Raw genomic sequence first — 15,779 nt, forward strand, 5'->3', positions numbered from 1 at the left:
TAAATATTTATTATTTTCAAATTTTGATCGTTGCTTATTGTATTCAAATGCCAATACATATAGGTTTTCTTTAATTATGATCTGTCAATTTTGCATTGGAATAATATTTAAATACATTAGTTTATTCAGTTTATTATATTTTGTATTTTGCAATATTCTGTTATGAAAGAAATATTAATGAGATTATTGACACTTCGTATATGTGATGGGTACTACTACAGTTCAGCGTTTTGCGATAGCAATAATTTTGCTGGTTTTGTGTCTATCAACATATATTTCATTCTGATTAATACATATTAGTGGGAAATTATATAGTATTTATAAAGCACTATATATAGTGTGTATTGTATTTTATAAGTGACGGAGACAGCTGTATAGAACGAACGCATTGAAAAGAATAAGACACCTCCCTTTCGGTTGGACAAATTAGATTGCGGTTCATACATGTACTACTCTCCAGTCTCCACTATAGTAATCGTGCATCCAGAAAGGCGTGAAAATGGCCAACTTTCTTAGATGTTTCCGGGGTAAAAATAGAAAGTTTAACGGTCGTAGCCCGGGGGAGAAAAGTACAAGGAAAGTATGACAACCACCACCACCACCACCACCATCACACACACACACACACACACACACACACACACACACACTACCACAACTGATACCGGAGTATACGGCAGGTCAAGGAGAGGAGGTGATTGAGTATGCGAGGGAGACAGTTAAAGGGAGGGGGCTAGAAAGTGAGTGAATAAGGGGTGGGGACGGAGGGACATGTGCGAAAAAGGGCGGTGAATTTTCGTCACGTGCTATTTCGCTTCCAAAGTCCCGGGATATGATGGCAACTTGCAAATAAAAACTTGTGCAAAAGCTGAAAACCTATTTCGCCTTTAAACGCCGTTTAAACGGGGTTGCCACCAGAATCACTTACCGCACGGAAAGTCGGTTTTTAAAAAGCACACATATTTGACTTTTAACGGGCGTCTAGTGCTTTTTCCTGTTTCGATGACGTCGTGCTCGACAGTCACGTACGACTTTTTTAAATTCTACATTCGTCGTGCTGACTCATTAAAATCAATCACACGCGTATAAGGTACCTATAGCTACATATTACCCACTGGAACCAAACAATTTTTAACATTCATCCATGCGTGTACAAATCGAATTTATTTTTTTATTATTTTGTTTAATAAAATAACATTTTAATGACAGTTCATCTCAAGGTTTGGTAAACACATCGTGTTTTAACTAATACAAAATCGTGTTGTTTTGTGTAAACTGATAAAATGCGTTGAGGTTTATAAATTTATTTAAACGCCATAAATATTGTAGGTATATTTTAAAATAATAAGACACTTAGCACGCCGATGCAATGAAACTTATGAGATTAGAAAAATGTTGTATGAATATTAAATTTAATAGCATATTTCCATCAATGTTGTTCAAAAACGATTCTAGTCAATTCTAAATTGTAATTTCGATTTATTTGAAACTAAATTCGTATTTTAAAATATTCACAAATAAAAAATTGTAATCATGCGGTAAGTACCTAATAATAATAACAATTATAGTGTAATAGTTTTTCGATTTATTTTTACATTTTTAGTATGATATTTTATTTAAAACAAAAAAATTGAAAACTATTTTACATAATGGAATGTATTAAATGATTTTACATGAAACTAAATTATAATATTTTCAATGATATTATTATACATTAAAATATTCAGTTGAAGATTTAGAACTGTTTTGCTTAAATTTTAATATTTAATTACATTAAAATATATCAGAAGTATTTTTTGAAACGATATAAATCTTTTATAAGTTATGTATCAAAGCTATTAGTACATATTAATATATTACTAAAAGTCCAATATAAATGGTATTAAATTGCCGTTATTTATAAACACATTAATTGTTCATCTTTATATTATTAAATATAAGAAAGATATCGGTTTGTTTTATGAATTATATTGAAATATTTACATTTTAAAAATGTACCATAAGAATAAACAAAATATAATAAGATAACATATTATTATACATTTAATTATTTTCAGTTGGTAAAAGTTGCTTTTCTTTGACGTTCTTTTTTTTTCTTCTTTATATTTCTTAACTACCTTTGAAGTTTGAACTTATGGAAAAATTAAAAATACTAAAATTAGAAAACCATGTTTGCTATTCAAAATAATAGTAATAATAATTATTATTATCATCATCGCGATTCTAAGAAATGAAGTCACGCAACTGTAATAATTTTTGTCAGAAATAAAAAAAAGAAGATTCATTATTGTTATGGTAATATGAAAAGCAAAAAAATTGTTTTACGGTGACAACAAAGGCACTACGTCCCTAGGTCCGGATTAACTTGGCGTATCCCGATAAATTTTAGCGTGCCAGAGTGTATTCTTAATGTGTTGCATGTGCGAATAAAACCCGAATGGAATAGACGTTTTCGGTGTTGCTTTTAGTGTTGTTTTTGTTGCGTGTTTAGTTGTAGGAGGAGTAGACACTAAAAATATATAAATATATTATAGTGATACTAATAAAAAAAAAAACTACCAAAATTAATATTTACAATTTATATTCGGATCACGTTTTTGTCCCCCTCTGCAAAAACGTCCGAAAACAATATATTACACAAGTCCGTACTGTACATTATGCATTCCGGAAGTTTTGTACGCTAATAATTCTGAAAAAGGAAACCTTTTGCCTTTCTTGACTTGAGCAGTGAAATAATATCAATCGTGTATACGTGCAGTTATCGGAGATTGTAACAATCGAGTTGCACTACTTGTATTTGTATTTAATCAATCAAAATAAATGGAGGTGAACACGGCTAATATAATATATAATATAACAAAAAAATACAAACTTAAAAGTCAACAGTTTATATATCGTTTTATTAACACTTAAATTAAAATTGACTTGGACATATTTTGTTATTTGTGTTTTGCTTATAGAAGAACTTAATGAAATATTAATTTATTTTGAATTTATACTCACGCCGTTTACACGTAGGAAAACGATTATTTAATATTCTTGTTCGATGGATATTATTGAAAGAAGTTGAACTAGTGAACATTGACGTTAAAATAAATTATCCAACTTCGTTTGTTATTATAATAGCAAAATTGAATAAATGCATTCAATTACAATTTTTGTTTAAAATTCCCCATCAAATGTTTATTAGTGTAATGCAATTTATTTTGATTAACTTTAAAGTCGTAAATTTACCCAGTGTATTAAAAAAAAATGGCGAAAAACGCGTTTTAATAAATATCGGCATAAGCCACTTGTTATGTTTAGCTATTTGGTTTTATTATTTTTTCATTTTGCGAATAATAGATAGCATTTTGTTTTATTGAATACTCTGCGTGGCTTGCTTTTTAACAGAAGCTATAAAAAAATCTACCTATCTTAATAAGTAAACTTTAAATTGGAAAAAAAGGAATTGATTATTTATCAGTTACAACTCACAAATAAATGAATAATAAGGTCCTACATAAATGTTTTATCAGTTCACAGTCGTTGTTTGAAGCAATTTATGGTGTAAGAGTTTTAAATTTTGCTCTAGAATTTCATTGGAAATTTAATCATGAGTCATTTAATAAATAAAAATAACATAACATGTGAATTTATTTACATAATATTATTTTTAATTTTAATAGTATTAAAATATACGTAGGTATATTATACTTAGGTAAAAGGTAAATTAACAAAATATTTTCCCCAAAAAGTCATCATAAGTGTATTTTTTTTACTATGATTTTAATTCAGCATGAACGTAATTACGTTAGTTCTTTATTATTACACATTAAGGGTTTTTTTTAATTATTTATCACTTTAATACAATTTTGAAATTGCGCACGTCAAGTGATCTAAAATATATTTACTATATTGAGAACTACTAATTTATTTACTATATATATATTGACCATTATCAATAATTAATATTTTGCTTGTGTATAAATAAATTATACATTTTTATGCTTAAAAAATGATTTTTTAAATATCATACATCGATGAGTCGAATCGAATTTTACGATATTTCATTACTACGAATAAAAAACAAGTTTAAAGTAAAATAAATAAAAAAAACCCTTCGGGATAGGGTGAAGATTATTGTGCCCAATTTCCAAGGAAAGGGAGTCAGGTTAATAATTGCCATGTCATGTCACTGGATTATTATATCTCGCCAGGCCGTTTATCCTCTACATTATAATACAGTTTGTTCGTTATCCCCTCCGTTGCTTCTCAAGTCGGTCTATCCGCTCACTAAAGCTCTATGCAATCACATATACCGTCGACGGCGTGGCACAGTTTTTATTCTTAATACAATAAAACATTCCCAGCTTGCAACACATATATCAGCAAGGAATGATAAACACGTACTGCACGTTTCGTCCAACTGCAGTAAATAAAATTAAAACGAGCAGGTCGAGTGATTAGTAGTTATCAATAATATTATACATTAAATTAATATTAAAGTAATCAAGACTCGAAAAATTTGTCCTCGTCTTATAGGTTTTTAGTAATTGCTCATAAAAAGGCATGGAGGACATTTTTTAGTTAATTATAATATGTATCTACCTATATTGTTATTATAAATTATAATATTTATAATATATTATATTGTATTCAACGCACACGTTAAGTCGGATTTGATTTCTAGTATAATAATATGTATATATGAATGCAATCCGTCGGCGCAAGACGCCTATCGGGATTCGGCCATTTCCGTCCACATTGATCTTTCGGCGTTTCGAAACGATTATCACACCAGTACACCACTATCACTATATATATATATAACATTATCCCTGTCAACGGTCGGTGGTGTTGTTTTGTTGTACGCGTAAGTTTGGGGCCATAAAACTATTGTGGCGTTAATTTATCGTCGATTGAATTCTCCATGTTCTCGTAAGCCTGCGTTACGTGTATACACTATACAATAATAATGATATATATATATTATATGTAAATGAGTTTTGTGTACACCGAACATTTACATCGCGACACCGTCATAAACGGATCTCATCGACGGCCGCCAATAATATTATTATTATAATTATAAAATAGATCTATTGCCGTTTTATATGTGTGTTGTGAATGGTTGTGAGTGCGTTCAGTGTTTTGTCGAGTTTTATGATAGTGCGTCGTAATATTATACACTTTTGTGTTCGCCTTCAGTATAGATTTATATCCGTGGTGGTAATTGCCACTGTATCGAAAGTGATCGTATGTAGCTGACGGGACGTATGTTTCCTGATAAACTTTAACGATGGTCAACAACAGTGCCACAGTGGGTTTAATTGGTTTATGCTTAAAATGTTTTAAATTAAATTCCAACGATTTATATAATACATAATACGATTCATCTAGCATATTTTTATCGCTATTTTTTTCTTGGACTATTGGTTTATTCATTTTCTAATTCTTAGAATTTTCAACTATATACTTGAAAACCATGTTTTCAAATACTTAGATTTGTATAATACAATTTAAAGAGTGTCCCGTGGCGATACAAACTTTTCTTAAAATAACCACTCTTTTTACTACAAACTGTGAAACAGATGATTTTGTTTTTTTAAATATTGATGTGTATAAAATATATATCGAATTTTGAACTAACAGTTTCTGAGTAACTAAATACTTACACAAAGGATAAATTATTCCTTGGTATAATAGATTCAAAACATATTATTATGGAGCCGATTGATTTTAATTTAAATAATAATAATAATAAATAAACTAAACTACTACATAAATCATATCTATTTAATATTTTACATTTTTTTTTTTTTATGTAAAACGATTATTCATTATTATTATTAAACAACTCTTTATCGCTTGTTCAATTTTCGATTAAGATGCATCAATATTTTTGAAAAAATCATTTGCGAACAATTTAGTGTAAAACAGGGTTGTTATCATTTGAAAAAAAAAGAATTTTTCATTGTACACTCAATAAATTTTATAAAACAATTAAGTAGGTATTTAATTATATGATCTATAATTATATTTTTCCAATTTCAAAAATCAGAATTTGAATAAATGCATTAATAATAATTTTATAGTGGGATGGAAATAAGCATGATTGTTAAATATATTAATATATCTTATGTATAGATTTAATGAAGTCATTTGAAAAATCAATAAAATAATCCAGATTATGAACCATTGGTTATAATACTCGTACCTATTATATAATCACTTAAACATAATTTTGAAGAATATTAGTCAAAGACTTAAAAACCTTCTTAGTAAATGGAAAAATATTGATATTGCGTTATCGGTTTATTTCTCGTACGTTAATAGGTATACATTGGGTATTGGAGTTTTTTTCGAAGGTTTTAAATACCCACATATAAAAACATATATAGATTACAAACAATACGGCCTGTACTTTGTAAAAAGATTATCTTATGAACATTATTGTCATTACTATTAACTCGAAGGAAAATTATCATTGATAAAATGCGTCAATGCCGTATGTTAATTATTGGGAATTGTTTTTGAATTAAATTATCTTTTGATATGACATTTATTTTAAAATAGAATTATTAAATTATTAGTTGCGCAATATTTGAAATAATATCATATTTTCTATTTGTACATGTTTTATGTCTATTTATCATTATTTATACTATTATTATTTTATTTATGATTATTATTTTACTACTAAAAAAAATAACGTTGAATTATACCTGTAATTGAAGTTATTCCGTCCATAAATAAATCAATATTATATGATATTCAGGATTACGATAGTCATAACAAAACGGTATATATAACTATACAAGCTAAATGCGACCGTTTATCCATCGACCAACAGTACGTGACGTGGTGGTGGGACAAACATAATATTTACACTATGTGAAACTATAACTATATACACTGCGTGCATATTATATGTGACACTCGGTCTCTCTCTCTCCGTCGCTGCCGTTCGAGCATATCGTTGTTGTGATAGTGACGAAGACCCAGTAACATCAGAGTATGTACCCATTCGATTTTCAACTATAATGTAGGTACATTGTACATGTTTATCGAACAAACACGAGCTGTTTTCCGACGACGAGTGGTTGATATAGACGCGAATAGACGGATAGGGAGAGTCGTTTAATTATTATTATATGTAGTTGACCGAATCTATGTTTATTGTCATTGTGACTATCGTAGTTGTGCTCACCTCCATTTTATTCTTTATCCAATTATATACCCGTTTATTTGGATTAGGGCATTTGGAAATATTATGTGTTTGCTTTAGATAATTTAAATACAATTGTAATCATTAATAATGTATTAGTATTTTATATTTTGTAGTGGTACTACACTAGTACCTATAATATAATAATATAAGTACTTGACAACTTTTATATAATATATATTTATATAAGTACATAACTATAGTATAATAATAGGTAATAATAATAATGTGGAAATCGGTATCGTCATCGCATCAAAAACGCACGTGCGTATCACAGATTCACAGCAAACACTTCTGAGATAATAGCATACTAGGATAACAAAAATAAAAAAGCCGAGTCAATATGAAACAGACTAAGAATTGGCCTCACTCAAAGTTTACTCACGATTTCTTAATGGCCAAAGATGATATCCCAATATTTATCATCTGTGGAACTCAACCCACTTACAACAAATTTTAACGGAATGTCGATGAAACGGAATCAAAAAAAAAAAAAAAATAATTAACCAGATGAACAAAATATCGCCATTTTTAAAATAAACTGATGTACCTATACAAACTTACGTAGAAATCAATGAATAGAAATTTTAAACATAAAAATTTATAAAAAAATACAAAATATGTGAACTCGACACATTATATTAATATCACCAGGACTAAAAACCTTCGAAGTCGAAGCACAAATATCAATTGGTAATATGAACAAAAAAAATCAATACGATTTCACTAATCCTCGAATATTTTATTATTATTACATTAATAAAAAAAAAATCTGCGTGTTGGGTAATAATTTAATTATGATTTTTGCGAGGCGGCAGCGATAGCGCCAGAAGTCGAGCTAATTGGGTGTAGACCGGGAAAACCGCATTGCAGGAAAAACGACGGTGCAGTGGGCCGCGCGCGCGCGCGCGTGTGTATGTTAAAACACCGGTTGCTGTGGCGCTCGTTGTTTTAAGGTTCCCGGTGGGCGGTCGGGCGGAAAAGACGGAAAAAAATATCGGTTATTCACCAGGTATTTGGTTTTAAACTCCGCCGCGGTACAGGTATATATGTGTGTGTGTGTGTGTGTGTTTGTGGCGAGGTAGGTGGGCAGCGATGGAGTGGTTGGTACCAAACGCGCACACCGCGCGTGCGCATAGACACTCTTCGGACCGGGTGCCGGGCCGGGCGGGCCGTGTGTAGTATTACAGTATAGTAGTATACCGTATACGTATTATTATGAGCACATACGTCGGGATGGAGAGAGTCACGTGTCGGCGCATAATTTATAATTTCACCTCCGCCTCCGTCTCTAGCCAGCCAGCGTGTGTCTTCTGCCTCACACACACACACATATGTATAAAATATATGTGTACGGTAGTGTGGGTATTGATTTAAAATCAGCCTATACGTGTATAAAATGCGGGTGTGTGTGCGGGCGGGTTTTAAACGCGGCTGTGCACGAAAATCCGATCGAAACGGACGGTCGAAAAATAATAATATTAATAAAAAAACACCACGTACACGCGTTCATATAAATGCAAAACATTTAAACATAACATATATAAAAAATAATATATCCCATCGCGTGGCAGGGGACGACCGAATTTTTTTTCCAAAGTCCGGTACCAACCTTATTATAATAATATCGGCAACGTTCAATCCATTTATTATAGTAGCAACAGCAGCAGCAGCAGCAGCAGCAGCAGCAGCAGCAGTAGTAGTAGTAGTAGTAGTAGTAGTAGTAGTAGTAGTAGTAGTAGTAGTTATTTTTTGCGTACAACGTTCTTTATTTTTTTTTTTTTTTTTTTACACGGGATTTCTAACAAAACGCGAAATCGCGCGTATAGTTCACATAATCCAATAAGCACGTATACCTTTGGAAGTGTTCTTAGAACGTTCGAAGCTCTTTTTACATTAATTTTTATCGAAGTCGTTTCGCCGGGAAATAATATTCATAAACACGAAATCGCGTAAAAATATAATCGTTTATGTCAGTCTTATTGTTATTACCGCGTATAAACTGTAATAATTAGGACGCCGTCGGTTGATTCTTAAATGGCGTGCTCGTGATTTTAATTATTTTAGTTATTGAATTTTATATTCAGTTTCAGCAAGTTATATGAAACTATTATTTTATGTATATTTTCTATGCAATATGCAAAACACTTTTAGAACATTGTGATAAAGTAATATAATATGATACACGCGTGTCTATTATAATAATAGTAATAATAGTATTATTAGATCGCAGTACCTATACATAAGCCACGTAGGTATAATAATATATAATACGCAAACCTGTTTAATAAACAACACGTCTAAATTGAGATTCTACTAAGTGTTTTCTAGAGTCAAAAAAATAGATCCGATTTTGTTTTTTCCATGGCTAAATATATACATAGGTACTCGTATAATCGCAACTTCGTAATACACAGGTGCCACAGGCAGTGGTAGTAGATAAGATATACATACCTACACAATATTAATAAATAGAATTATTTATGGAAAAAAGAATTTTATACAGAATTTGGAAGCCGTTGACAAAAATCACTGCCAGCTAAGATTTTTTTCCATGCAAAATCATGGAATATTTAGTCATGGTTTTTATGTACATTGTAAATTTTTTTTTTATTTTATTCATTATTTGTGAAATCGTTTTTTCTCGTTTGATGTTTGCTTTCATACTAATCTTGAAGTTAAGAAAATATATCATTATACAAATATAAGACTGCAGTAATGCACATTGTGTAAGTGTTCTACAATACAATATATTATCATCCTACAATTACTATGGAATGAATTGCCAAAATGAAATAATAATTAACGTGAACATAATATTTTGTTAATCATAGGTGTACGTTGATACTTTGGTAATGTGAGAATAATTATTGATACTGACTTTTATTAAAATGTTATAATTAAATGTAATATTAATCGGTGTTTGTTAAAGGTACGGTTTAAGCGTTTACGCGTCTATTTGGATAAATAAATAAGATTAATTTAACATTCTAACATATAAATTAATATTTTGTAGCTAATGTTAACATTGTAGTTCCTAATATAAATTTTTATAAAATATAAATTCATAAAATTCATAGTAAAATATGTAAGTACACAACAAGAACCTATACATGAAAGGTTTTTGTTATATTTACTATTCAATTTATCACACTTAACCCTAGGCTGATAATCTTTTTTGGTGCATTTTATTTAACATACAATTATAACATATTAGTTTATGATCAGAGTTGATTATTAAATACTCTAAAAAATCATTTAATATATTGTATGTACTTCTTAGGAATTAAAAATCGGTAAATATGCACTAAAAGTTTTAAAATATATAAAATAATGCAAAATATAATTTATGTAAAATAACATAATTAATAGTATTAAAATACTATTTCTAAGTATCATAATAGTATCTAAGATTTTATAGGTATCAAATTTCATCAAATTCATCATTGATTTTCACAAGTTTATACAATAAAAACATTAAAATACAGGTATATATTATATTTTTTTGGTATATCTACATTTACAAGTAAATGCAGTATAACATAACATTTTGTGTTTAGAATGGTTATATCTTGAATCAAATTTAATTTTAATTTTTTTTAAATTTAAAATTATATTTCTGGATATTAAATTATTAGTCTCTTTGTTATGATAAAAAGGATATTTTTCAACAATAATGTAACATGGATTGTGTAAAAATAGATGGTTAATTCTTTAAAATATTTTTTTTTTATTAAATATTATGGGTATTAAAATAATAAAACATATCGTAGGTATAACATTCGATTGAAATTTACAATTAAGTTTTGATTGACTATGGAAGTTTTTATTTTTTTATTATATATTATTAATTAATTTAGCAAAATATTATATTTTGAACTAGTTTCGGGTAGGTATGTAGGCAACTTTAAACAGCAATTGACAAGCATTTTATTTGTTAACTTTTAGGCCGAGTATAATATTTATTTTTTCTCATATTATTCATTATCCACGTGACATAATAATATAATAAATTACTTTTTGTTTTTATATTTACGACCTATATCAATCACTGTAGGACAAATAAAGTTGGTATCAATACAATATAATAATAATAATAATAAATAATATAATATAAATAAAAAATACAATATTATTATTCCCCATAAAAAATAATTGACTTGACTGTCGTTTATTAAGCATTTACGATTAGAGAGATGTATAATAAAAGAGGGTATACTTGTACGGTTATTTTGCTCATACTATAATTTATATATGTATAGCATTCAGGGAAAAGGCCTGGGGAAATGAAAGGACAGTGTGTTTGGGACGTCAGAGCCCACGAAAGGAACAATTGTTTTTATTATGATTGGGGAACTATATTATATGTACGTCCTTTTCATGCCCAACACGGTGCTAGTTTCAATGCTAACTTCTCTGGAGTTTATATTTTAAGCATTACACCCAAAAGAGGCGAACGCGAAATAGCCGGTAACTGACCGAAGAATATTAATGGTTTTGCTTTATCGAATTAAAACGTTAAAGATCAAACGAACTATACTTACGCGCGGCGTACGTGAATTGAAATTATAGAAACAGTCTGTCGCGTGTGTGTGGCTGATTAATTGTGAAAGTTTTCCACGGGATGGAAGACATTGTTGAAGTATAGTTTTACTGGAATGTCAACCATATTTAGACTTATGTGATTTTGAGTATATTTCCCTTGAATACTATCTCTTGTGAAGTATTAGCATCGTAAAAACGCAATTCTCATTCAAATAATTTATTGTTTGAGACAGAAACTAGACCTGATTACACTTTATATTAATTTAAGTTTGTTGTCTGTACTGTATATATTTCACCAATATCGCCGATTGACGCTTTATTTATGCAGTACTTATATATCATTGTGTCTCTGAACTATTATAGTCGATGTGTATATTATATTATTATTATTTTTGTCATATTTGTATATATATACATTTTTATCGGTAGATAGTAAAATATTCATTGCGTATTGTCGTTACAAATATTCGTCATAAATATACTATAAATATTTTCGGTATTAAATATCTATATTTACACATTCAAATATGTTCTTTTGATATTAATACGATTTACAATTATTTTATTATATTTTTTAAAAACTTAAGTTATTCTTAATTGATAAAATTCACCCCTATTATATACTTGCTTTAACAATTATGTTATATATATAGCTCTATAGGTAGGTATAAAATTATAATTAAATATTTAATAAAATATGATGATTATATAGAAACAATATAATGGCTATAGTCTTTCAAAAATGTATTTTATTGCAACACAATACTATTAGCGAGTTGAAGCAGGAAATATTTTGTCGCACGTGCATTTTCATACAACGGTAAAACTTTCAAATGCTTTACGATCATGGTATGCGTGCGAATGATAGAGAGGGAGTTTACAGTTTTAATAACAAAGGTCTCAAAGTTATATTTCACGCAATTAAAACTGAGTTGATTCTCAATAAACTTTCGTTTATAACTAAACACTCGCGTTCATTAACGGAAATTACTGAACGTCTTTATCAAGTAAGCGTTTAAATGAAAAACCATATATCTGATAGAATACCCGCAGAAGCTATTGGGTATTCAACAGGTATTGTATAGAGTTGTAAACTCGATATGAAAAACAAACTAAATTTAAATGAAATGAACAAATAGGTGATAATTACATCCATTTCCAGTGCATTAGTACATAAGTACATTTATATGCTCGTTATTTAACATTGATTTTATTATTATGTATTTTTAATATATAAACAAATATATTTTTTCTATTACTATTTAAACTATATTTATTATAATATAAATAATTTTTTTCACTGGTAACGATCAGTGACAATTTTTTTTATATATGTATGTATATATTATATATTATTGATATGGCTAACAATTTTTGTTCATTCTTAGTAATGTATGATTTTTGCTTTTTTTTGTTATAGATATGTTTGAAAAAAATCGCATTGCATTGGTTAATTGGATATAAAAATACGTTACAGTTAAAAATTAATCAGAGGCGACGTGAAATGGTACTCAGGTGATGGACAAACGCCTCGCTATGATTTCATTTGCATTCTCCAACAAGTCTGTCTATTATTGGCTGTGTTGTCTTCTTACAGTTATCATAGTACGATCAGCACATACAAGTAAGTCGCCAGTTTTATTAATTATAGAATATAAATTATATACAATAATAAACTCGTCTGGTATGAAATCTTTAAATGCATATTTGAGATAAATTTAATCATATTATTCTTATTTGTTTATGTTCAAACTACGGTGAGCATGTTCGTAGGTACTACTATTGTTGCATTTTGAGTTTCTTCATAACGCTATAATATACCGTTATAAAACAAATGTTTCCTGCAAAAAAAAAAAAAACGTAAAATATGTGTATTGCACATAACATTATAATGGAGTAATATATAATCAACAAACAAATATAACAGTTGTTAAAAAAAGGAAAAAAAGTACTTTCTTAATATTTATCATTAACATTTTTCTTAATTAATATTATATTTCATCCTTAATGGAGAAGAAAGGATCTTGGTAATTAAAAGTAGCTTTTAACGTTTTAACGTTTGGTGGTTAAAAATATATACGTATAAATTGTTTTTAAGGCCGGAAACACTCGACGGGAGAGATGAGCGACGTCATTTGTGTCATGAGGATGTCCGTTACAAAGACATTATATTATAAATAACGGGATTTAATTTTGCTCCGCCCATCATACCTTTCATTATGCTAATGTTCGAACGGCTCATGGAGATTATGAAAATGCATCTTAGGCACAAGGTATAAAACCGCAAGCTATGATTCCCAAATTATATTGACACGGCTGTTTGTATAGGCAAGCCAAGTACGTGAGTTCACCAATACGGCTTTTATCATACGTCACAATATTAAATTATCATAATAAAAACTTATTATTAATTCTGAATATTTTAGCATTTTTATCTTAAGAGATTACGCTCTCAGACTTAAATAATATAGTAAAAATAATATTTTTTTTGAAATTTGAGCAAGGATAATACGCATTAATGATAGTAATAAAAATTATATTAAAAATTGTGAAAATATTTTAAAATGCAATGTGTTTATTTTATACAAGTATTTTAAAGTATCTAATATCATAATTCAAACAGATTTCCAGAGTAACAAAAATAATACGTTCTTATTATATAATAAAATAACGGGACTTTCATTGTTTCGTTGTATCGATTTATCATATTTTATTCTAAATAATAGTCTTACTGTATAGTATTTATTTATAAGTATTGAATCCATAAAGTCTAAATAATATTATTTTATGAAAACATTATTTAATAAAAATAACTAAAAAAATATATTAATGTATATTGAATATATTTTTAAATGTGAACTTGAATTGTTTTTAAAAGTGGTAAATACTTTTTATAACAATATATTACTTGGACGGAAATGTTAAATTTGTATTTGTTTTAAATAAGATATATGCAATAAGTTTAGAAATTAATAAGTAATTTAAAATCAGCTTTGAATAATCATAAATTCGGTTTAATAAAAAATTAGAATATGGTATTGTAAATTTAAATAATATTAATTTTTTAAGTATAAACTAATAATGAATTCATGACAATATAAATTGTTCATTTGATGATTTATTTATTTACAATATTAGAGTTCTACAATACTAACAAACCCAAATTGGAATCTACGACTTATTTCAAATAAATAGACATACTATATGAAGCTTTTAGTGCACTTTTACTACCTTAAAAAAAGGTTTCTGAAATAAAACATTATTGCTTAACCAATACCTTTCTGGTTTCACTAAAAGTTTAATATATTGTTTTCATTTCATTGGACAACTCCATACAAAAGACATGCTAATAAATATAATAGAAAAACCTTTACTTATATTGGATTAAAATAATAATAGTTATCATGTTTTGTTCATTATATTAGTTAATTTTATTTAATAACTATTATATATTACTTATAAAATCATGATAACTGACATTGAATCAATTTTAATAATTATGTCAAGAATTCAAACGTTTAAACTCAAATGGGCCAATGTGTTTTGAAGTCATTACATTTTTCTACTATCACAAAAATGACTATAAACTCGATTGTTCGCTTTATCGGAAAATCATTTTAACTATTTTTTATAGCCGGTAAAGACTTTTATTCTTGTAAGCCGTAAAAACACAACTCTTTTTTTTTTTTTAAGAAAAAGAAACCGTTTAGTTTAGTTAACGGTATCGTTTTGATCGGAGACCAGTCGCGCAGAAAACTGTTTTTCTACTATTTTTATTTTATTCGTTCTTTTTCAATACCTCGGGTCTTTATTTCCGTTTCTTTTTGGATTTACCCTTCATTCTTTTTTCACCCCAAAAGAAGACACAGCTGGGCCCTAGAGACGCGTCCACACGAGGGGTCGCTGAAACAACAGGCACGACCGCACGAAAGTTTATCGATCGGTCAAAGTTCAAACGTGTCTCTGCACGACCTTTTGTAGTCAATCACTGAATTTCACTAGATGAATAAACTATAGCGGAGAA

The 15,779-nt window shown here is 28.5% G+C and overlaps 1 protein-coding gene across 2 annotated transcripts in view; it reads left to right on the forward strand.

The window, feature by feature from the left end:
- Window positions 1-15,779, forward strand: part of LOC132919639 (discoidin domain-containing receptor 2-like) — a 214,292-nt gene that overhangs the window by 88,055 nt on the left and 110,458 nt on the right. For both annotated transcript variants that reach the window (XM_060981381.1, XM_060981392.1), the window contains one exon: window positions 13,176-13,379. In XM_060981381.1, coding sequence (XP_060837364.1) covers window positions 13,274-13,379 — 106 coding nt within the window. In that variant the 5' untranslated portion in view covers window positions 13,176-13,273. The remainder of the gene's footprint in view (window positions 1-13,175; window positions 13,380-15,779) is intronic.

This window comes from Rhopalosiphum padi, chromosome 1 (genome assembly GCF_020882245.1).
Source record: "Rhopalosiphum padi isolate XX-2018 chromosome 1, ASM2088224v1, whole genome shotgun sequence".
NCBI classification, from domain to species: domain Eukaryota; kingdom Metazoa; phylum Arthropoda; class Insecta; order Hemiptera; family Aphididae; genus Rhopalosiphum; species Rhopalosiphum padi.